The sequence below is a fragment of the Equus asinus genome, chromosome 2 (genome assembly GCF_041296235.1).
Source record: "Equus asinus isolate D_3611 breed Donkey chromosome 2, EquAss-T2T_v2, whole genome shotgun sequence".
NCBI lineage: Eukaryota > Metazoa > Chordata > Mammalia > Perissodactyla > Equidae > Equus > Equus asinus.
This window is the reverse complement of record NC_091791.1, coordinates 133,781,772-133,805,619: the sequence shown is the minus strand read 5'-3', so window position 1 is coordinate 133,805,619 and position 23,848 is coordinate 133,781,772. Positions and strand designations below refer to the sequence as shown.

The window sequence follows — 23,848 nt, the reverse complement described above, 5'->3', positions numbered from 1 at the left end:
AACGCCAAGCCATCGAAGCAGAGCATGTGAACTTAACCACTAGGCCACCAGGCTGGCCCCAACAGTATGTTATCTTTTGAGAAAGAAGAGAAGAGGTAATAAGAACACACACACACCCCTATATTTTTTAAAAAGTAACAGTGGAGGGGCCGGCCCGGTGGTGCAGCAGTTAAGTGCACACGTTTTGCTTCTTGGAGGCCCAGTGTTCGCCAGTTTGGATCCTGGGTGCGGACATAGCACTGCTTGGCAAAAGCCATGCTGTGGTAGGCGTCCCACATATAAAGTAGAGGAAGATGGGCACAGATGTTAGCTCAGGGCCAGTCTTCCTCAGCAAAAAGAGGAGGATTGACAGCAGTTAGCTCAGGGCTAATCTTCCTCAAAAAAACAAAAAGTAACAATGGAAGGATAAACCAAAATGAATAAAAATGGTTACACCTAGGGATAGGGAGTAAACAAGATGAAGGGGTGGGATGGAGGCTGGACTTCTCTGAAAGTGCCTTGGTTCTACCGTTTTGACTTCGGAGCCATGCAAACCTTTTACAAAATTAAAACATAAAGGACAAAAAGTAAAGGTACCACAAATCAAATGCAGTATGATACTTTGGACAAACCTTCTAAGGAGGCAGAACTTCCCAGGCTTGTTCTGCTGAAATCAATTCCCTTGGTCCCTGAAGTGGCACTGCTCTCTTGGGAGGAAGCGGCTCCTTCCAGCTCGTGGCAGACATCTTCATCTGTTAAAGAGGCAGATTCAGAATCCTGGGCTCCCACTGAAGAAAGACTGGCACGATCAGAACTTTGATCCTAAGGACATAATTATAAGCTTAATTTCCTTCATATTTAAAGTTAATTATTTAAAAAGTCACCTCTGAGGCAGAGGAAATGCCTAAACTACTCAGATAATCACTTAACTACTCAGATGATCAGTTAATCAACATTACAACTTCTGAAAAAACCCCAATTTTATAAAGGTAGACAAATTTGGACAAATGTGCTGGAGATCTATTTTTAAGACAGCATTTTTTTAGTCAGATCAAAGTAGATACCTCTTAGTAAGATACTCTTGCTGACTTTAAATCTTCATTTATTGTTAATTTTCCTCCCAGTAAATCTCAGCCCAGAATGATACCACTGGAATTACATTTTATTCGTTTTTAAAAAAAATTTCATTTATGTCTACATTCTATTCTTTTCTTTAAAATTTTTTTAAAGATTGGCACCTGAGCTAATATCTGTTGCCAATCTTTTTTCCTTCTTCTTCTCCCCAAAGCTCCCCAGTACATAGTTGTATATTCTGGTTGCGGGCCCTTCTGGTTGTGCTGTGTGGGATGGCGCCTCAGCATGGCTTGATGGATGCCATGTCCAGGTCCAGGTCCAGGATCTGAACCAGCAAAACCCAGGGCCGCTGAAGCAGAGCGCGCAAACTTAACCACTTGGCCACGGGGCTGGCCCCGATCCTATTCTTTTCTACAATTATTCAGGTTTCAAAGTCATATATTTCCAGTTTTCATTTTTGAGAACACCACAGCATAAGTTACTTTTTTTTCTGGCTATATCAATAATATATAAGAAAATCTGGTAGATACAAATTTTTGTATGAAGAAAAAATATTTTAAAGGTCTGTAATTCCACTGCCCAGATAATACAACTTATTTTTTTTCTAGTCGTGTATGTGTGTGTGTGCCACTGAGTTATTTTTTGTAAGTTAATTTTTATTGTGTTAATGATAGGTTACAATCTTGTGAAATTTCAGATGTACATTATTGTTTGTCAGTCATGTTGTAGGTGCACCACTTCACCCTTTGTGCCCACCCCCTACCTCCCGTTTCCCCTGGTAGCCACTAATCTGTTCTCTTTGTCTACAAACATAGATTAAACATAAGATTTATCTTATGTTTAAATTCCTCATACGAGTGGAGTCATACAGAGATTGTCCTTTTCTATCTGGCTTATTTCACTGAAGTTGTTATTTTTGAGATTATCTGAATATTTCCACTGGCTCTTTGGGTCCATCTCATCGTATTTTTTAAGTGGGTGCTCTAGGGAATACAGTATAACATACTTCATCATTTACAGTCTTACTTAATGTTACTTATGTTAGTTAACATTGTACCATTTCATATATAACATAACTACAATGACTATCAGTGGGGAGAGTCCCTTTACCACTATAAAACATCTACATATAATGAAGAGCCAATGAAATGATACAATTTTTGTTTTGGACTATTATAAATATTTTAAGAAATGTAGGAGATAAAAAGTAGTCTTTTATATTAACTAGCTATTTACCATCTACTTTGCTCTTCCTTCATTCCTGAAGATCCAAGCTTCTTTCTGCTATCATCTTTCTTCTGCCTGAAGAACTTGCTTTAGCATATTTTATAGAGCAGGTCTGAGGCCATGAATTCTTTTCCTTTATCTGAAAATGTTTTTATTTCACCTTCATGCCTGAAGAATATTTTTACTGGATATAGAATTCTGGGTTGACAGGTCTTTTCTTTACTCCATGGATTATGATGAAAAACATGTGGTCATTCCAATCTTTATTCATCTGTAGTTAATGTGTCATTGAACAGCTTTCAAGGTATTTTTTTATTCTTTTTTTCCCAGCAGCCATTTTCTTATTAGCGGACAATATCTTTGGTTTTTAGCAGTTTCTTACGTGGTTTTCTTTGAGTTTAGCCTGTCTATAGTTTTCTGGGTCTCTTATATTTGTAAATCTAATTTTTTAATTCAAATTTGAGAAGTTTCAGCCATTATTTCTTCAAATATTTTTTCCACCATAATCTCTTTCTCCAATTCTTCCGGAACTCCAGTTTTTTATTATAACTATTGATATTGTCCCACAAGTCTCTGAGGCTCTGTTCATTTTTATAAAAAGTCTTTTCTCTCTATTCTTCCAATCAGATGATTTCTATTACTCAGTCTTCAAGTTCACTGACTCCTGTGATCCCCATTCTACTACTGAACCCATCCAATGAGTGTCTTTCAGAGTATATTTTTCAGTTATAAAATTTGTTCGTTTTTTTAACAGTTTATATTTCTTACTGAGAATTACTTTCTTTTCATTTATTTCAAATGTGTTTTTCTTTACCTCCTAGAATCTAGTTATAATAGCTGCTTTAAAGTTTCTGTCTGATAATTTCAAAATCTGGGTCATCTCAGGGTGGTCTTTCTCTTGAGAACTGGTCACATTTTCCCAGTTCTTTATCTATCAGGTAATTTTGGATTGTATTTTTGACGCTGTGAATGTTATGTTGTGCAGTCTGGGTACTGTTATAATCTCTTGGAGAACACAAAAAACTTTTGTTTTAGCAAGCAGTCAAGTGAGTTATGTTCAGATTGCAATTTGTGTCTCAATTTTTGTAGGTGGTGATTTAATCCTCACTCAGTTCTCTAAGCCTCGCCTATGCTGGTTTGCATCTATCCCATATAGGTGTAGCTCAAGGGTTAGCCTGAGACTCGTATGGGCTCAGAATTAGGGAATTAGGGAATCCTCTTCTCTCAGACTTCCCTCAAACTCTCCAGCCCATGGAGGCTGCCTTCCCTGATTCCTCCGTCCAGGAAATATGCAGTTTCTCTTGAAGTGTTAGCTGCCAGGGCTACCATGCCACACTGTGACTGGGACCTGCTCCTGAGGCAAAGATGCATGAGAAAAGAAAATGGGAAACTCACCTCTGTGTGGGACCCTCCCCACAACGTGTCTGCTTTCATTTTCCAGAACCTTACATAGTTGTTTTCTGTATTTTTGTCTGGAGTTTTTAGTTGTAATCAGTGTGGGTGGGGGGGGAGAGTTTGTAGTGGTCTTATGGGACCACAGTAGAACTAGAACTCTCATGCTAATTTTTAAATAATATTTTTGCTGGGCATAGAAAAACAGATCGGCAGTCACTTTCCTTCAGCCCCCTAAAGGTGTTTTTCCAGTGTCTTCTGACATCATAGTTTCTGTTCAGAAGACCACTGTCAGTTTCCTATTGTTGCTCCTTTAAAGGTAATATATCTCTTTGGCTCCTTTTAAGATGTTCTCTTTGTATTTCGTTTTCCTCTATTTTAATATTAGGTGCCTAAGTATGGTTTTCTTTATATTTATTCTCCTTGACATTTGTAGATCTTGTTAAATATGTGAGTTGGTATATTAACTCACTTTCGGAAAATTCTTGGCAATTAGCTTTTTAAATGCTCCTTCTGTCTCATTCTCTCTTCTTCTGGAACGCAATTATATCAATGTTGGGCATTTTCACTGAACCCCACATTCTTTTCTATATCTTCCAACTTTTTTCCTGTCTGTGCTTCAGTGTGCATATTTTCTACTGACTTGCCATCTAGTTTACTAACCTTTCTTTTTCTGTGTTCTGTCTACTGTTAAATCCAACTACCGTATTCTTAATTTTGTATCTTTTTCAGTTCTAGGAATTATACTTGATTTTTTAAAACAGATAATTATCTGATGAAATCTTCCATCTTTTCAGGTATTTTTTTCACCTTTTCCTCTATTTTCTTGAACGTATTATAATTATTTCAAAGGCCCTTGTTAATTCAAATGTTTAATAGGATCACCTGAAGGTCTGTTTCCACCATCTACTTTTCAACTGTTTTTAGTTATGGTCCTGCCTCTTGGTATAGCTTTTTTTTTTTAAAAGATTTTATTTTTTTCCTTTTTCTTCCCAAAGTCCCCCGGTACATAGTTGTATATTCTTAGTTGTGGGTCCTTCTAGTTGGGGCATGTGGGATGCTGTCTCAGCGTGGCTTGATGAGTGGTACCATGTCTGCGCCCAGGATTCGAACCGACGAAACACTGGGCCGCTTGCAGCGGAGCACGCGAACTTAACCACTCGGCCATGGGGCCAGCCCGTTGGTATAGCTATTTTTAATTGAATGACAGATATTGTGTATAAAAAGTTGTAAGGACTCCAGATGATGTTCTATTCCTTCAGAAAGGGTACACTCTTTCCTCTGTTGTAGTAAAGGCTGATTATTTTAACCTAAGCACAGAATGACCTAAGTCAAGCCTATGTTGCAGTTTTGGTCAGGATCAGTCTACCTCTGGTTTGCCGGTGCTCCTAAGGCATAGCTCTGCAAGACTTCCAACGAAGGGCCTGGTGTGTTCACCAACGCCTCCCCCACCCCCTCCCCCTAGCAGCTCATGAACTCTAGCTATTGTATTCCCAGTACCATGAAACTGCTGAGAGTTCTTATTTGTCAGAGACTTTCTGCTTATCTTTTTAGCCTTCTGTCTCATGCAGTATCAGTCTTTGGAAAATGTCTTGAAGGAAAAAACTTAAGCATCTGAGGATCCCCAAGTCTCAAATTTTGTCTCTCCAGCTCCACAAGATCCCTAAAGCTCTGCTGGCCCCCTCACTGCTCCACAGTCTTCTGATAAGGCAAAGCTTAGATTTGCAACCTCTTGCTCTGTGCTCCAGATAAGCAAACGTCTTCTCCTCTCTCTAAAATCTTGCCCCTCTACTTTCTAGTTGCTTTAGCAGTTCTCCGATGACTTTAAACAGATACTTTCTAGATTTCATATAGCTTTTTGCTCTTGGGAGCTATAATCACAAGCTACTCCCTCCTAACCAGAGGAGAAATCCTATGCCTGGCCAATAATTTCTGAAGCCATGCTGGACACTGTGTCTGAAAAAAATCTGCATTTTGAAGGAAATAATGAAGCTCGGTAAGCATTTTCACATAACACTAATTTCTACTCCAGCTACAAATCACTTTCTCTCAAAACTGAACTATAAACATTATCTTAGTTAGTGAATTTTCTTTTTCCTTTCTAGTTATTATTCAAGTTCAAATTCTGATGCTTACAAACCATACATATCCCAGGAGTCTTTTTTGTAAAGCTGTGTTTAAGGAGGACGGGAAAAACAGACATCTTTGCAAGTAAGGGACTTTTGGTGGTGAAGGAGGGTAAAAGGAAAAGCAGACAATACTAACAAAACTCACCTTAGATGATGTAGTATACATGGTGAACCTTGAATACCATTTGCTTGCTTTCTCGGCTACTCCTTTTCCAGCAGTGAACATGCTGTTCCTTAAAACATCCAGTTTAGGTACTAGTAGTGTATCCAAATTAAATGAAGGTGATGAGTGGGGTAATGCATCTTGAGATTCTTCCCTAAATGGGCAAGTGGGTGAGAAGGCTGGAGAAGACCAGAGTCTATCCCTTGGCCTGTCCTCACTTTTTGTGTAACTTTTAGATTTGGTAAGTCTCACTGGCCTAGGAGAATTAGGAGGCAGGCTAGATCTTCTGCATGCCTTGACCAATGTTGGACTTTTCTTATTGGTTAATTTATCATCACAAGCCCGTTGTAAATCAATGCTTGGTGTACGACTTGTCAAAGGACTGCTCATGTTATTCATATACATCTCAATTTCTTCAGCTAAATCACGTCTGGCAGATGGTGTTGAAATGCTTTTGCTATCATCTTCCCCCTCTTCCTCCTCCTCTTTTTGCTGCTGTTCAGTCTCAGCAACCAAAAGAGAGAGGGGATCAAATCCTGTTGCAACATCAGTTTTTTCAAAAGGTTTTACTGAAAAGCTGCTGCTCATACGCTGAATCCTCTTGGGATTTTGTGTAGCAACATATCCCACTTTTGATCCATCTGTTTCATTGTCTAAGTCTTCTAAGTCAAAAATAACGGGAGAATCCACTTTATCTGCCAAACAGTTAGAACCATCAAAAGGTGTATCATCATCACTAGATTCCTTCTCTAGACTGTCTCTTTTTGATCTTACAGGTGGCTTTCCAATGTCAAGACTATTTGGTCTTGTGCTTTTTGAGATAACATTTGAAAGAATTTTTGCATCAGCTCCTAATTTTTCAACCATATCACCAGGGTTTGCTTCCTGGTTCATCCTATTGAGCATAAGTCCCATCAGTACTCCTCCACTAAGATTGCGGTTTCTACTTCCCCAGGACATTTGCTGCTGCAAATTAGGTTCATTGTCACTTTTATGTCTTTTCCTGAAGCATCTACTTTGAGTGTTTCCTGTTTCATTTGTATCCTCAAAAGATGATATTACAAGCAGCTCAGATGGGCTTTCTGAAAAACAAGAAAAATGCTTTTGGCCATGAAAAATGTAACATGCAAATATAAGTTGTCTTAAATACTAGTAATGAAAATAATAACAGCAAGCACTCATTGAATGCCTGATATTTGCCAGATCCTATACTAGGCACTTTAATCACATTAGCTACCATAATCACTCCAACATCTGTACGGATTGAGAAAAAACTGACCCTCAGAGAGACTAACCATCTAGATCAAAGCTACCCAGTTCTTAAGTGATAGAACTGGGATTCAAATCCAGATTTGACTAAGTAGAGCGGATACGCTCCTGAACATCAGAATGCACTGCTTTTTAAAACCTATAAATTAAGATTAATATTTACCCTTGATACATTTAATAATAATAAATTTATATTAATTTCACTAAATTGATTAAATAAAAATGGTTACACAATTGTGGTTGTGCTAGATGGTCTTGAGATTCTGAGTCTTCTGCCTATAATGAAACACAAAACCAAAAACACTAAACCAAACCAAATAAAAAGCATTATCCATAAATAAAAAATATTTTGAAAGCTCTAAATCCTTATGACTATAGATGTGGCCAAGTAATTTTACCTTTGCTTTACATACTGATTACAAGTTTATACCAGTTAAACGTGAATGGCCACTTTCTATTCAGAAACACTGTTTGCTGCTTTTTACCAAATTACTTAGGTAACCAATGTTGAAAGCAGAAATCTAGATTTCTGATCACTTTAATTGTCCTTATTATGTGGGAGTGTTCTAAAGCATTAGTCTAGGTATGTTGTCAACTATTCTTTTTACATGCTTTATCCAGCAACATCAGCTCTCTATAACTAGGCAATTACTAAAAATGTCCCTTCTCCTGTCATGTGATGCATTCAGGTAACAGGATAGGAGATAATAAAAGGGAATACTAGAGACCATAAAAGCCTACCAACTAATAATGTTTAATGAGCATATATCATTAACAAGGGAAATAGCATAGCAGAGAGGTAGTTTATTCTTTTTTTCTATATCAGCTTATGATTAAGGACATAAGAAACCAAGAATACACTTTCTTCTGATATTGTGGGCAACTTTCTGCTTGATAGGTTAAATGTTATCAAAGATTTGGCAGAGTCTTATAACCCAAAATAATACTCAGGCATTAGATTTAAATAGATGTGCAAAGGTTGCTTTGCAAAGTCAGAACAATGCTATTTATTGACCGAAAGGCAAATAAAGCTGGTTATCAAACTACACTAGGGGTTGGAAAACCACATCTCTGAGACAAATCTGGCTCGTGGATTGTTTTTGTACAGTCTCAAATAGTTTTTACACTTTTAATCGGTTGTTAAAATCACATACCCACAAAGAAGAACAGACTACAGCGACTGTATGTGGCCTTCAAGGCCTAAAATATTTATTGTCTGGCCATTTACAGAAGAGTTTGTCTCATCTTAAGTTTATACACATGCTAAATTCCATCAGACTAGGCTGGATGCCACGTGCCTCTAACACAAAGGCTGCAAACTATTTGACTTCCTTGGGCCAGGTGGCTCTATGACATAATTCTGGCCAGTACTACTAAAAGTGGTAGTTTTCGAGGGTTTCTGGAAAAACTTCTGCTTCCTGGTAAAAGGGGATAGATGTGACTGGTGGTCTCCTTGCCCATTCATTTTCTGCCTTGCATAGATAGGTGATGCCTGAAGTTGCTGGTGGCTATCTTATAATCATGGTTAGGTTGAGAGAACTGATGGCAAAGCTCCTGAACCAATGTCTTGAACAACTGTTTACCTTTGAATTTCTTATTTGAGAGAAAAAAAAAATCCTTGACTTGTTTAAGCCACTGTTAACGATATTTTCTGAGACTTAAAGCTGAAAGAATTCCTTGCTGACATACTAGCCCTTTTTCAGATCTTTGAACAAGCTATAATCCCTTCCTACCACACAGGCTTTTACATATTGCTTCCCTCTGCTTGAAATGCTCCCTTCTCAATCCCTCCTTTGCAACACCCATCCTTATTTATTCTCTATTCATCCTTCAGATCTAAGCTCAAAAAACATACAGTCACGTACCATATAATGACATTTCAGTCAGTAATGGAGCGCATATAAGCTGTTGGTCCCATAAGATTAGTGCCATATAGCCTAGGGGTGTAGTAGGCTATACCATCTAGGTTTGTGTAAGTACTGTAGGGGAGGAATATGTACACATGGGAGAAACTCAGAAAAGCCGAGTAACTTGTCAAAATGGCTGAAGCCCTCACCTTAAATACTATTCTCAGCTAAAGACAAACGATGATGTTGGGGGTGGGGAGAGTCACGGACTTCAAAGGGAAGGCAATTCACAGGTGGGTGAAAAGGAGCAAATGTTTGGAAAACAAGTGTGTGTTTGGCTACACAGAAACAGAAGAACACAGAGGGGAGCCCTACAAACAGGCTTTTCTAGGTTCCTCCCTGTCTACCACCTAGTTTATGTTATGCTAAGGTGATAGCTTGTTTCCTAAGATGGGTTTTTTTATCTGAATTCTTTCAGGCAGTTAAGGGGGAGGTAACAAGGAAAACTTCCCGAGCCTTTTGCTTTTTAAAAATAATCAGCCTAGGGCCGGTTCATGGCTGAGTGGTTAAGTTCGTGCTCTGCTTCACCAGCTCAGGGTTTTGCCGGTTCAGATCCTGGGCATGGACCTAGCACTGCTCGTTGGGCCATGCTGAGGCAGCGTCCCACATACCAGAACTGACCCACACTACCACATACCAGAAAGACCCACAACTAAAAGATACAACCATGTACTGGGGGGCTTTGGGCAAAAGAAGGAAAAATAAAATCTTTAAAAAATATAATAATAATCAGCCTAAAACAATCCTCACATTAAAGAGACACATTTTGGGGTGGCAAATTTTGTTCCATTTCAGTATACTCTATGATGCTCATATGACTATGAAATTGCCTAATGACGCATTTCTCAGAATATATCACTGTCATTAAGTGCTGCATGACTGTATTCTCAAGGAAGCTGTGGGGGATCAGAATTGGCCACCCCAAAATATGTCTCTTTGGCTTGATTACTTTTAAGAACCAAAGACTGAAAGAAACTTTGACTTCCCCCCCAACTGCCTAAAAGAATTTAAAATAGAAGGGGCTGCTTCCGGAAGTACCTAATACCATAAGATAACTGCAACGTAATGTAAAAACGTGTCTCTCAGGTCACATTGTCTATAGTTGGCCCATTTACATTTCCATCTCCATGTAAATTGCCTTCCACCCCTTTGAAGCCCCAAACCACTACCCCCAACACCCTCCTTTCTCTTTAGCTGAAGAAGATATTTAAACTGGCAGCTCAGCTATTGTGGCAACCTTCTCAGTTTTCCTGAGTCTCTCCCATGTATACATGTTATAAAGCTTTGTTTAATTTTCTCCTGTTATTCTGTCTCATGTCAATTTAATTCATAGCCCAGCGAGAAAGACCTAGAGAGGGTAGAGGAATTGTCTTCCTCCCCTACAAAACCTTCCCTGAACAATGTTCCCCCAAACCCAGGACACGTCTCTCTATTTTATGTCCTCATAGCAATTTACAGCCCTTCTTCATGTTATTTAATCTCAGAGGATTTTTACATTTACTTGATTATTTGATTAATGTCTTCCTATCCCTCTCACCTGCTTTCTCGATGAAGGCAGGAATCATGTTTATTTTTTGTTCCTTATATCCCCAGTAGCACCTGGTATATGGTAGCATACACCAGCAGCTCAAAAAATAATTACTGAATGAATACTGTCTGCTGGGAAACAAATGCCACCAACCGACCAACCCAGATTATAACATCATCTATGACATAGCTAAATATGGTAGCTAAAAATAAAAAGTTAAAACATACTATGCCATGTAGTGCAAAAGCAGCCATAGAGAATATGTAAATGAGTGTGGCTATATTCCAATAAACTTTGGTCTATGAACAGTGAAGTATGTAATTTCATATAATTTTCATTTGTCTCAAAATATTATTCTTCTTTTGATTTTTTCCCCACCAATTAAAAATGCAAAAACCATTCTTAGCTTGTGGGCCTGTACAAAAACAGGCTGCAGGTCCAATTTGGCCCATGGGCCACAATTTGCCTACCCCTGAGCTAGAGGCATATCTAACTATGCTGCAGAAAAACAAACATCATTTCAGCAAGGCCATTTACAAACAGAGAGAGTTCAGCCTTGAGAGCATAAGTCCTTCAATATTTTTTAGATCACAACTTAATGCAGAATTGAGCTAATACAAAAATATAATAATGTAATTATATAATCAGACTATTACTACTAGAAACTCGAATCTTAGGTCCATTTAATCCCTAAAAAATGGTCTGGAAAAAATTTCTAAGATCAAGTATTATCCCACATCCTAAATTGACCTTTCCATTAACTAGTTAATAACTTATGTCACCTCATGTCACCCGCCAACAGTCAGATTATGCCTTCCTTTTCTCTCTTTAAAATACTGCTAATATCCCCGCTCACTAATAAAAGCATTGCTGTATTAATAAATGTAAAACAATATACAAAAAGCACTTTGAAAAGAAAAATATTAGATAACCTTTTGCCTCTGAAAAAACAAGAACAATATGAAGACTAAGGAACTATATGCTTCATTTAAAAATTGGCTAGGTGTATGGTACCCTCAGACTCATCATGTCACCTGCTTCCACTTCCCCTTTCCAAAAAGTCCCAAGAGTTCAAACTCAAAAGATAGGATACAGCCTACAGGTCTGTCCCTATACTTTGTTATAATCAAAGCTTGAACAAAGTATGTTATAAAATATAGAATTCAAGCTACGAAGCTATACCATGAGAAGCTGCACAAATATACAAAACAATAAGCCTGGAGAATTAAGACTTTTTTCAAAAAAAATATTCACTAGAAATACAAATACAAGTTATTTTACATATAACAGAGGTATACTATTCAACTCACCTGTGCTTTTCCCTGAGGTGTTATCAGCACTGTTGTTATGTGCACCACTGAGGCGAACTATACTGGAAGAACTTTGAGAACTGAGCTTAGGCAGACAATCAGCACTTCCTTTTGCACTCTCACTCTCTGACACTGTAAAGATTTCAATGAAATTGTTAAAATGAAATACATATACATCATAGAAGGCATAAAGAGAAGAAGCTTTTAGTTCCAAATATTTCTACCTGAAAATAGGCTCAAAAGAAACTACTGAACACCACTACATCTATTTGTCAATCACAAATAAGGGATTCCACTTATATGAGGCCTCAAAGTGTAGATCAAATTACTAAATACTGATCATGCAAGAGATTCATGCATACATTTTATATATCTTCTTTGGTTGTGAAACACTGCTTGTGATGGGGGAGGCAAGGGGAAAATATAAGTCACGGACCATTAACAAAAGCATTAACTAAAAATATTGTTAAACCTCAGAAGAGAGTCACTGTTTGAAGAAATACATATTTCTACTACAAGAGTAGTATTTGACTGAAGAGTGTTTTGCCATTGAGAGGACATACACTTCATACATGAAGTATTTGTATATTGGAATATTAGATGGTGGAGAGAGCTTATAATGGGAGGAAAGAGGAGTTATAATGGGAAAGTGGAAAATAAAATCAGTACTTCTATATTTAAAGTCGCTTGTATTTTCTATTAATATAAGTTTGCAATTTTATACAATATCAACTTAATACCTACAAGAACTAGAATCACTCCCTTTCCTATCTTTTTCTTCTTGAATGTCTTCAGTAGATGTATGTCCTCTTCTAACTTCATCCTTAGATAATGAGTTATATCCAAGATCAGACTGGCCACCTGGGGGAAAAAAAACCAAACTCCTATACTCTTCATCATATCATAAACTTCTTTATTGAGAACAACTGGAATTAGGAGCAACACATTAGTATTTGGATTTACTTATATAAATTTTTCTGAATAACTTCCAATTGAAAGCATTATTTTATTAGCTCCCCTCATCTCTATTAATGTAAAAAAGGGATGATCTCAAAATAATTTAGTTTTGGATCCACACTGCAGTCAAAAGTAACTATGTACATTCACAATACTACCCTAGGCTCCAAAAGACACAGACAAACCAGGCATTTTTTATACAAGTTCATGACCTTTCTAGGTGAAAGTCTGAGTTCCAACTAAGCAACAGAGAAAACTTCAGGGAACTCAGAACATTCACACACAAATCACTGGAGCCAAATGTCTGAATGATTTCACCAAAAAAACCAGTTTCCTAATTACATAAATTCATTGATAGGTAATTAATTTTTCTGAAAATTCAATTGAATAATTATTGAATTGCACATGAGTACAAATACACGGGAATGAGAAAAAAATTTAGCTTTAAATTATTAAGAAAAGCAAAAGTTGCATTGATAAAAGAAAACTTCTAATACATTCTTCTTTTAAAGAGGCTCTCTGTAATTGTCAGCAAATTCCTTTTACTAGATTAGTGTCAAACATAGGTTTTGGATCCTAGTTCTTTATCTTAGGAGACATGATTTTAAGTAAACCATGTAACCTTTTTGTTTGGATCTCAAGTTCCAAGACTTATAACACACAAGGTTATTATGAATACATGAGAGGTTATATATGAAATGGTTTTATAAACTTGTAAAGAACTATCTAAAGAAACTATATTAAGTGTCACTAGGTATTTACTTTAACATCTTTGTTATAATTTTGAGTTTGTATTTTTTCTAATCAAACTTTCAGCTCTATTTCCAAAGAAACTACAAACTTAAAAATGTGAAGATAATCTTAAAGAAATTCATGCTTTTATTAGGTTCTTCACTGCCTTAAGATAGCCTTTTTAAAGGTCATAGTTAAAAACAAAAGATAGATTTCTTCATTTTTAAGAGATAATGCCTGAAGATGACTACTATAACTGCTTAAATTCATACTGCATCATCAAAAAGTAAAACCAGGCAAGGAAGAACAACTATGAAAATACATTTCAACACAAGCAGCTTATATTTATTACTCTTAAAAGTTGGCATAAAAGAAAAAAAAAGTTGGCATAAAAGGAGACAGACTAAAATAATGTCATCATTTGCAGAGATAGACACCTTCATATTTTACTATAATGCTTGGATTTTTAAATCTAAAGTTTCTGTCTGTCAGGAGGTGAACCTTATACTATATTCGAAAGTTGTGTAATTTTTTTTTTTGAGGAAGATTAGCCCTGAGCTAACATCTGCTGCCAATCTTCCTCTTTTTGCTGAGGAAGACTGGCCCTGAGCTAACATCTCTGCCCATCTTCCTTTACTTTATATGTGGGACGCCTACCATAGCATGGCTTGCCAAGTGGTGCCACGTCCGCACCTGGGATCTGAACCGGGGAACCCCAGGCCACCAAAGCAGAAAGTGTGAACTTAACCACTGTGCCACTGGGCTGGCCCCATAAGTTGTGTAATTTTTTAAATGTAATGATGAAAATGGCAGAATTATTCAACTAACTTATTTTTTAAGTGTGTCAGTTTTAATAATACTTAGAGAAAGCATATGTACATATCATATTTTAATGAAATTAATGCCACCTTCAGTGTTAGAATACTACAAATTTTTTATACATATTTAAAATTTTTTATTATGACTTTCTATTGTAACATACTTTAAGACTCACAAGAGGTTACAAAAATAATACAGTACAGAGAATCCCTGTGTACCCTTTCCCTAGCTTCCCTCAATGATAACATATTACATGAAACACAGTACGTTGATAAAACTAGGAAAGGGATGTTGGTATGGTATTGTTAACTCAGATCAGGGCTAAAAGTTTCCTTCTTTAAACTCTAATAATATTTTCCTAATTAAAAATAAGAATTTATCTTAAGAAAATGATGTGATAAAGAGATGTGTGCTATCCAGAGGTAACTGGATTATCATGGACTAAATATGTGAATCAATTCTCTTAAGCTTTTATTTCTATTCAACAAAGAATGAACAACATTGCATATAGTCATGAAATACAATATCAAATCAAGTGCCTAAACATATAAAATTAAAGAGTGACAGTTAAATACATCATTGAAAACTGAAATTTAAAAAAGACAAGCTGCAAATCTAGTTTTTAAAATGTATTGTAATAAACATATACATAAGCCCACACAAACCTGTACTAGATCTATCATCAGTAGCATATACTTTGATTAAACCCGTATTAAAAGGTGCCTGCTCCACAGTGTGTGTCCCATGACCACTATCCATGCTGCCATGACTAACAGCATCCAGGTCACTGCCATCTGCTTAAGAACACAATTTGACAACATTTTACTACTCAGGGAGATACTGGAAATACACATTAGTTTGTTGCTCAAGCTAATAATCTACTAATACCAAACATGAAAAGTGCCACATAATTAGCAAAATATAACTATAACAAAGAAACCTATTTTGAATTATTAATGAATACTAAAAACAAGACCACCAAAAGTTGGTAATTTAACAGTTACAAGAAAGAAAGTGAAATTTGGTGTTTTTTAAAATGGGAAGAATACTCTAAAATTAGAATTTGCTTAATGGCAATAAAAACTAGAAAACATTCAATATTTTGAAACTATTTAAAATTTCTAAAAAATGTAAAATGTAATTAGTCAATTAATTTTAAAGAAAAAATAAAAAACATGCATCCCTTAGAAACCTTTACCTGAGAGAGTTGTTTGTGATAAATGTGCATGTTTCTTTAAAGCTCTTTTGAACTGTGCCACTCCTAAAACAACATTTCTTACTTTTGTCCAAAGAAAATAGCCACTACGACTTCTTGAAGGCCATGTACTTTCCAAAACAGCCTATTCATTCAACAAAATAAAGTCATTAGTAAAATAATTTTTATAAATGAATGCACACTGGCTGTAGAGTCAGGCTAAAGAATATCTAAGTAGAATATCTAAAGAATAAAACAAAATAGAACAAAAAATCTTACTTGATCTACAAAATATATTTTAGATACTCTAAAATAACCAAATAACCCTTGCATCAATTATTTTTGCCATTAAATTAAGGTCGTATAATCACAAAAGTAATGTTATTTTTCCAATAAATCAAAGTAAATACCTTATTATAATAACCATAAGTAATGGCATTGGGGTCAATACCAGCTTTCTGCATTTCAAAAAGCACTCGAACTGCAAGCACCGGCTGATCATACTGTCCACAGAGCTGCATAAGAATGCGGTAGCACACCTGAAACACAGTAAGTTCCAGAGTGTACAGAAACAAAATATCCACGTACGTGCATCTAGAATGAAATAATGAACCTCAAAGAATAATTGTTACCTCATCGGGTGGATCCATCTTCTTTGACTGCATTTTCTTAAGCACATCATATCCTGTTTTCAGAGCCCTGACTTTTGAATGACATACTTTCACATAAGCTGGGAGACAAATAAACCACAGTCCATAACAGTGACGCAGCAGACACCTAGACCACATCTGAGGAATGGAAGAATACCTCTTGGCAATTTTATGGGCTGATTTAATTTCCTATAGAAAAAATGCAAGGCTCTTATTAATAAATTCACACATGTAAGCCTCTTTATTTAACTGAATGATGAACAAGTACAGGTCACATGCTTTTATAATGTTTCCCTAACAAAACTGTCTAGAATTAAAATGTCTATTCAAGCCTCTTCTTGAATTTGTATTACACATATGTAAAATAAAGTCCTAGGACGAGAGAACTAGCTAATCTTTTGAAGTCAGATTACTCTAAATTATCTTCAGAATGCTACCGGGGAGCAGAATAATTTAGTAATAGTTATATATGGGGTAGTAAAGTATATTTAGGGAGGATGTGTCATATTTATTTTTGTTCTAATATTTGATAACATGAAGAATGCAAAATTATCAAAGCACCTGTTTTGTTCTTCGGAACATGGGAGAAGGGCTACCAGGACTACTTGATTTTGAAGGCAATTTGCTCTTCCGCATCTGCAGAAATCCCTCAGGTCTTTCAAACAAATTGTTCCTAAGAACTGGAAATCCATTATAGCTGTTTTTGAAAAGAAAAAAATTTGCAAGCACACACAGATGATCATACTGGATACAAGCTAAAAAAAATTATGACCAATAACTTCTTAACTTAGAATTTATCTTAATTACTTTCTCTGCCAGACCAGGATATATACTCAACAAATACTCATGCTAATGTACCTTTCTTACCATAATATCCAAATACAGACTCGAATACATATTTTGGAGGAAAAAAGTGAAATACATATAAAGTTTGCTGAACTTGACATCAAACTCCAAAGTAACTCAAGCAAACCTTTTAAGTTAGTATTCATATAAATACACAGCAAACGTATCAGATAATCTGACAGTTGGTAAAGGGCCCACCAAATCAGTATGCTGTCAAACAGGACAGTCATCAATATCATTGCTTTGGATTAACATAGTACTGTAGAACTTCCCTCTTAAAAAGAATTACATAACACATTAGCACACCAGGACAAGCTCTCATGTTATCATGAATTGGTTTATCAGGTTAGTTTAAGCAGGTTCAGAGCCTCATCTATGAGAAAGAAAAACTGAGGCGGTTGGAGAATAAGAAAAGATTAGAATGAGCGGTTTTATGAGGAAGTGGGCCTAATCCGGGTGCTGGAACAAGGTGTTTTGGGCATTTAAAAGGTAGCAGTAGCTGGGAAAAAAAGATATTGAAAAGAACAGAAGCTCCCAAGCAGCAGACTTAACCCATTTTATAATATTCTTAAAGGAATACAAATAGTTGTGGTTAACTAAGAAGAAAACTAACTATAAAACTAACTATAATAAAAGATGGTAAACTATATATATTATACAGTACTACAGGCAAATTCAGTAGAATAAGAAAATACTGGTAATGATTGAATGTTAAGTAGACATAAAATAGCAAAGAAGTTCAGGAAAACCATGTTGCTTAAAAAAATCACTGTGGGGCCAGCCCCTGTGGCCTAGTGGTCAAGTTCAGCATGTTCCATTTTGGCAGCCCAGGTTCGGTTCCCTGGTGTGGACCTATACCGCTCTGTTAGCGGCGACGCTGTGCTGGTGGCCCACATGTTAAAAAAAAAAACATAGAGGGAGATTGGCATGGATGTTAGCTCAGGACGAGTCTTCCTCAACAACAAAAATCATCGTATGTACATGGTGTGATAAGACCATTCTGTGTATCTTATGGAACTTATTGGCTTACCATTTTATACAGACAATGTAAGTATATGAGTCATCTCTTATTAAGTGGACCCACTGTATTCACTAAAGACAACTATTTTAAGTTGTTTTTCCATGATGGGTATGATTATACCAAAATTACATTGGTAGCCTCAAGAAAAAAAAATGCCTTAGATTCTTTAAAAAAATGGGAACACTTTAAACTAAGTAATTTTCTTATTAAAGGACTAAATCTAAAAGCAAAATTCAAATTACAAAGTTAAAACCAAACCACAAGAAGAAAAACAAAACTATATTAGTGAAACATACCAAAAGAAGTCTTAGAAGTATAATGCACAAAAGAGATCAACGAGATAAGATCTTGTTTACAAAGAAAATAAAGACAGAAAGAGAGAAATTAGGAGAAATATTTTGAATATCTTTGACAAAAGACAGATTTTTAAAAGGAGATATGAGCAAAATGATTAGTCGATGAAAAGTAAGGGCAGGAATCAAGTGGCCTATGAATTAACCAACATTCACAAATATCTCTTACACCACATTTTCATCTGTAAAAGGAAGAATTTAATCCAAATTATAAATGAGGTTGTCTTGAAAAATTTTTAAATGAAAATAAACTGTGACAATGAATGATAGATGTGAAATAGTATTAAAATCTTTAAGAAAGTATTGGAGAATAAAAAACATTTAAAATCTAAAAGGAAATACCATTTTAAGAAAAAATAAATGTATACTAGAAAACTACCTCTAGTATACAACAAACATATATGTATAATATACAGATAGACAGATGTATAAGAAATCTACCTCCATCATAATCCTTATTTCACTGTGCTCAGGACTTTTCTCCTTCCCCTTATACTTGAAGGCATCAATGTATCATTCAAGTCTATGTACCAAGCACTTAGAACAGTGTGACCAAATTTCCTAAATTAACAATTAACAAGATCAATTCCAATAGTTCCAAATTTCCATGACTTGAAATAAAAACTTACAGAAAAATTAATAGCCTAAAAAAATTATATGATCCAAATCGAGGCCACAAATATTGACTCAAAATTTGATTTAATCTGTCTAAACCAAGGTTACACTAATGAATTTGTGTAGGGGGACAGAATGGAAGTGAGGAAACCAGCTTCAGTGAGAAACAAAAATCAAAATTCTATAATAAAAGTGTTACATTTTGATGGGTGGGCCCCCAACTGAATTATGAGAACAAATACCTATGCAGATATAAAGAGCTTCTCAAGTCTGTGTTACGCAAAATTATAATTTTTTTCTTTTTACACCTCAAAACTTAATAATGGATGTGAGATAACCTTATCACCTAAAAATTAAAGATCTGTAAAGTTTGCATTTTTGAAAATACCACAGTCCTTAGAAAGCTATGTCACAGATGATGGATTGCTTCTCTCTTTCAATCTCAAACATTTTGCCTTGAATACCTGTACTGTAAAGGGGGTTCTTCACCATTGGGTAGATGGGGAATCTCAGGAGGTGTTACAAAGACAGTATGTTCACTTTTGAAAGATTCATCCAGTTCTATAAGTCGCATTTCACCATTCTTGTCCATGTCCACCTGAAGGAGTTTAAAAAACATACATTAAAAAAAAATACATTGGTTAGCCACGTATTTGTCTATAGGGGAATGGTTAAATAAACCATTTACACAACTGGATATTAAAGAGCTATTAAAAATAGAGTAAGTTCTCTATGTACCACTATAGAAAGCTCTCCAAGATAATTAAGTGAAAATAACAAGGTGCAGAGCACTGTATATAGTATACTATCTTCTGTGTAAGAAAAAGGGAAAAATTAAAACATATTTCATTTTTTGCTTATATTTACCTTAAAAAATATTACAAGAATACTAAGAAAAGTAATTACCTATATGTGAAAGGGGAGATGAATGGGATGGGATAGGACTCAGACTTCCCAAAGTATACTTCTTACATTATTTTGCATTTTGAATCATGAGAATGTGTTCAAGAAATATTTTTTTAAATGCATACACATGCATGTATGTGTTAAGAATATTGGGTTTGATCTTTTTTTTAAAGATTGGCACCTGAGCTAACATCTGAGGCCAATCTTTTTTTTCTTCTTCTTCGTCTCCTTCTCCCCAAAACCCCCCAGTACGCAGTTGTACGTTCCAGTTGTAGGTCCCTCTGGTTGTGCTAAGTGGGATACTGCCTCAGCATGACTTGATGAGAGGCACTAGGTCCACACCCAGGATCGGAACCAGTGAAACCCTGGGACACCAAAGCGGAGCATGTGAACTTAACCACTTGGCCACGGGGCCAGCCCCCTGGGTTTGCTCTTTGACTTATACTAAATATAACATATTTCCCTAAGCTCCTTCAGTATATGTAGAAGCACATTTGAGTTAAACTCTAGTCACGTCAGTGATAAAAGCACTTTAGTAGTACTCAGAAGAAGCAGAGACAATGCAGGAGAAAAAAACCTTTAGAATAACTAAATTGAGTAAGTCTACATCCGTGAAACAAGAAGATGCTAAAAAAAAAAAAAAAAAAGGGCATTCAGAGAATGAAAAGGAACTTATGGAAATTACAAATGATAGCAGAAACAAAAAGTATACTATATAAAGGTTGGAAGATAAAATTGAAGAAATCTCCAAAAAAGTGGAAATGAAAGACAAAGAGACAGAAAGGGGAATGGAAAAAGATTAAAAAAACTTAAGAGGATCAGGCCAGGAGGGCCAATATCCAAATAATAACATATTTCAGAAAAAGAGAACAGAGAAAATGGAGGAAAAAAAATGAAATTTTAAAAAATGCAAGAAAATTCCTCATAACTTGAAGGAAATAACTCGACAGATTAAAAGGGTCTACACGTATTCAAATCAATGGAGAAAAGAAGGCCTATACCAGGCATATCCTTATGAAATTTCAGAAGACTGGGGATCTTAAAAGCTTCCAGAGACAAAAAGAGATTAGACCCAAAAGATCAGGAATCAAGATGGTATCAGACAGATGTTACTCTGAACAATAACATTTGAAGCTAGAAGACAATGCAGCAATGACTTCAAAATTTTACATCTAACCAAATGAGCAATCAGGTATTAGGGGAGAATACAGAAATTTTCAGATAGGCAGGGCATCAAAAAATTTATCTCCCATGTACTCTTTCTCACTGAGCTACTGGAAGATGTGCTCCAGTACAACAAGGAAATAAACCAAGAAAGAAGTTACTGAAGCCAGAAAGCAGGGGATCCAACTCCGGAGAGAGGTCAATATAATTCCCAGGATGACGGTGAAGGAAAATCCCAGGATGACAGACTAGAAACTAGCAATCAGTTCAGACTGGATCATGAAGATGGAAAGCTCTAGCAAGAAGTAAAAAAAAAAAACCCAAACGAAACCTCAAAAGGATCGATTACCTGATATGTTGGAAAAACTGAGAGATTTTAGATTTTTCACTCTTGTAGAAGAGTTTGGAGATGAATTAAAATAGACACAAAACAAAAATATAGCAATTATTAACTTCAGGGAAAACAAAATCTATACACAAAAGGAAATTTAATTATCGAATACATATGGCCTAGCTGCGATTCTATATGTACTGATAATAATATTAACACTGAACAATTATGTGACCAAAACTTGTGCTATAACTACATTGGAAAAATTATAGCTATGGTAGATATGACATTAATAGATAATATACAAAACAATAAGCAGCAACAAAAACACAGTATTTGAAAATCTTACGGTAAATGACTAAAGAAATAGCTGAAAGAGAAAGTGGTTGCCCATGGGAATTAGAAACTAGGTTTGGGAAGGAATGGGACAAGCCTCGTAAAATTATTTAAGTTTTTAAACTATGTTTTATTGTGGTTGAAATGAAAATTTACTTTTAAAAGATTTGATAGCAATTTAAAAAATGCTTATAAGGGGCCGGCCTGGTGGCGCAGCAGTAAAGTTCCCACATTCTGCTTCGGTAGCCCAGGGTTCGGTGACCCGAAGTCTGCCCGTTCGGATCCCGGGTGCAGACACGGCACCACTTGGCAAGCCATGCTGTGGTAGGCGTCCCATATATAAAGTAGAGGAAGACGGGCACAGATGTTAGCTCAGGGCCAGTCTTCCTCAGCAAAAAGAGGAGGATTGGCAGCAGTTAGCTCAGGACTAATCTTCCTCAAAAAAAAAAAAAAAAATGCTTATAAGATCTGGTCACGTAAAAAATTAGGAAACTATATTACAATTATGTAAAAATATTGGAAGGAAATGTAAAATGGATATTAGTCAGGGCACTGGGCTTACAGAGTGTTTGCTCCCTTTTATTTTCCACACTTCCTGTCACTTCAGTCATTTAATGAAAGTGTTAAAAAATTAAACTTTCAATAAAACAGAGAATACCTAAGCCATTATTAGCAAACCTAAAAATATTTTTTAAAAACAACACTAGAAACATGTCAATGATAACTCAACCATAGGTATCCCTAGTATACTATGGTTCCCATGGGCAAACCAAAAACAAACGAGCAGCTCTATACTTGAACATCTTTATGCAGGTGAAATGGCGTTAATCTAATTATAAGGGCAGCAATGGTAATAAAAGAGAAGTGATGGACCAGAATAAAAAGGTTAAAACAAACATCTAAGGTCATCGGAAAGAAAGCTGGAAACCATTCCTGTCTCCAAGATGGAACATTATAAGAGAACTACTTGTCTATGAGCACCAGGTGTTTTAAAATTTTTATTTATTTAACAGCTTCTCCCTCTTTTTTTAACAGCTTCTCCTCCAGCCTGTGCCTATTTCCCTCTCTCCAACCGCACTATTCACATAGAAAAAACCTGTGGTCAAGGAAAACTGCTCTAATTCTCAGTATTGTGAAGTCTATTAAAATATTAACATTTGTAGATTCAGTACCTTGGTAAAAGATATTTCCCTTAATTTGTATACCAATAAAATTTCATTCTGCATATCATTGCAAAAATAGCCATGCAATAAATCTTACATTTATCAGTTGGACATTTTTGTCTTTTGGAAAGCACAGTGACATCTGTTTCTATTGGGAGAAAAAGAAATCCAACACCCACGGCAGGATAAAATTAAAATAATTTTCATATTCTCTTCATATATTTTCACAAGACATTAATATGCTCAGAAAACACTGCAGAGGAATGCTTGGGAGACCAAGAAAAATCTTACCAGATAACTTGTCACACAAAACTGCCCTTAGTTAAGATCATCCTACAGGAACAGATTTTAAGGATTTAAAATATAATCATATGAAGAACAAGAACACATGGTTCTTAAATTAGTCATAAATGAAACTCAAATAATTCTCATCTATTGTTTTTCTTATTCCTATTCAGCATTACTCACTCCAGCATTTTAAAGTCAGTCAAATGTTTTCTGTTTCGATATGCTAAGATCAAAAGATGAACATGTTCAATTTCTGTTCAGTCGTAGTCATGGATTGGCTTAGGCAGTTAATACATACCTAATATTATTTATTTTCCATAGCTAAACTGCTCAAGGTAAAAGGATCTGTTTTCTTAAAAATTAAGCTCAAACTCACTCAACTAAGGAATAACCCCACATAAATGATTATTTTTAAAGTATTATTGATATTCAGAAAACATTTGCAATTTAAAAGCAAGCACTGACTTGCTGTATGAGTGCACTTAAATTATGAT

At 35.7% G+C, this 23,848-nt stretch overlaps 1 protein-coding gene across 17 annotated transcripts in view; it reads right to left on the bottom strand.

Moving 5' to 3' along the window:
- DENND4A (DENN domain containing 4A) overlaps positions 1–23,848 on the bottom strand; it is a 109,702-nt gene that overhangs the window by 16,550 nt on the left and 69,304 nt on the right. For 8 of the 17 annotated variants that reach the window (XM_070499628.1, XM_070499706.1, XM_070499635.1 and 5 more), the window contains 10 exons: positions 19,631–19,764; positions 16,893–17,028; positions 16,314–16,520; positions 16,092–16,220; positions 15,685–15,826; positions 15,152–15,283; positions 12,723–12,839; positions 11,979–12,110; positions 5,947–7,046; positions 612–801 (listed from right to left, as the gene is read on the bottom strand). In XM_070499628.1, coding sequence (XP_070355729.1) covers positions 612–801; positions 5,947–7,046; positions 11,979–12,110; positions 12,723–12,839; positions 15,152–15,283; positions 15,685–15,826; positions 16,092–16,220; positions 16,314–16,520; positions 16,893–17,028; positions 19,631–19,764 — 2,419 coding nt within the window. The remainder of the gene's footprint in view (positions 1–611; positions 802–5,946; positions 7,047–11,978; positions 12,111–12,722; positions 12,840–15,151; positions 15,284–15,684; positions 15,827–16,091; positions 16,221–16,313; positions 16,521–16,892; positions 17,029–19,630; positions 19,765–23,848) is intronic. The other 9 variants (XM_070499667.1, XM_070499707.1, XM_070499724.1 and 6 more) reach the window with 2 other exon arrangements.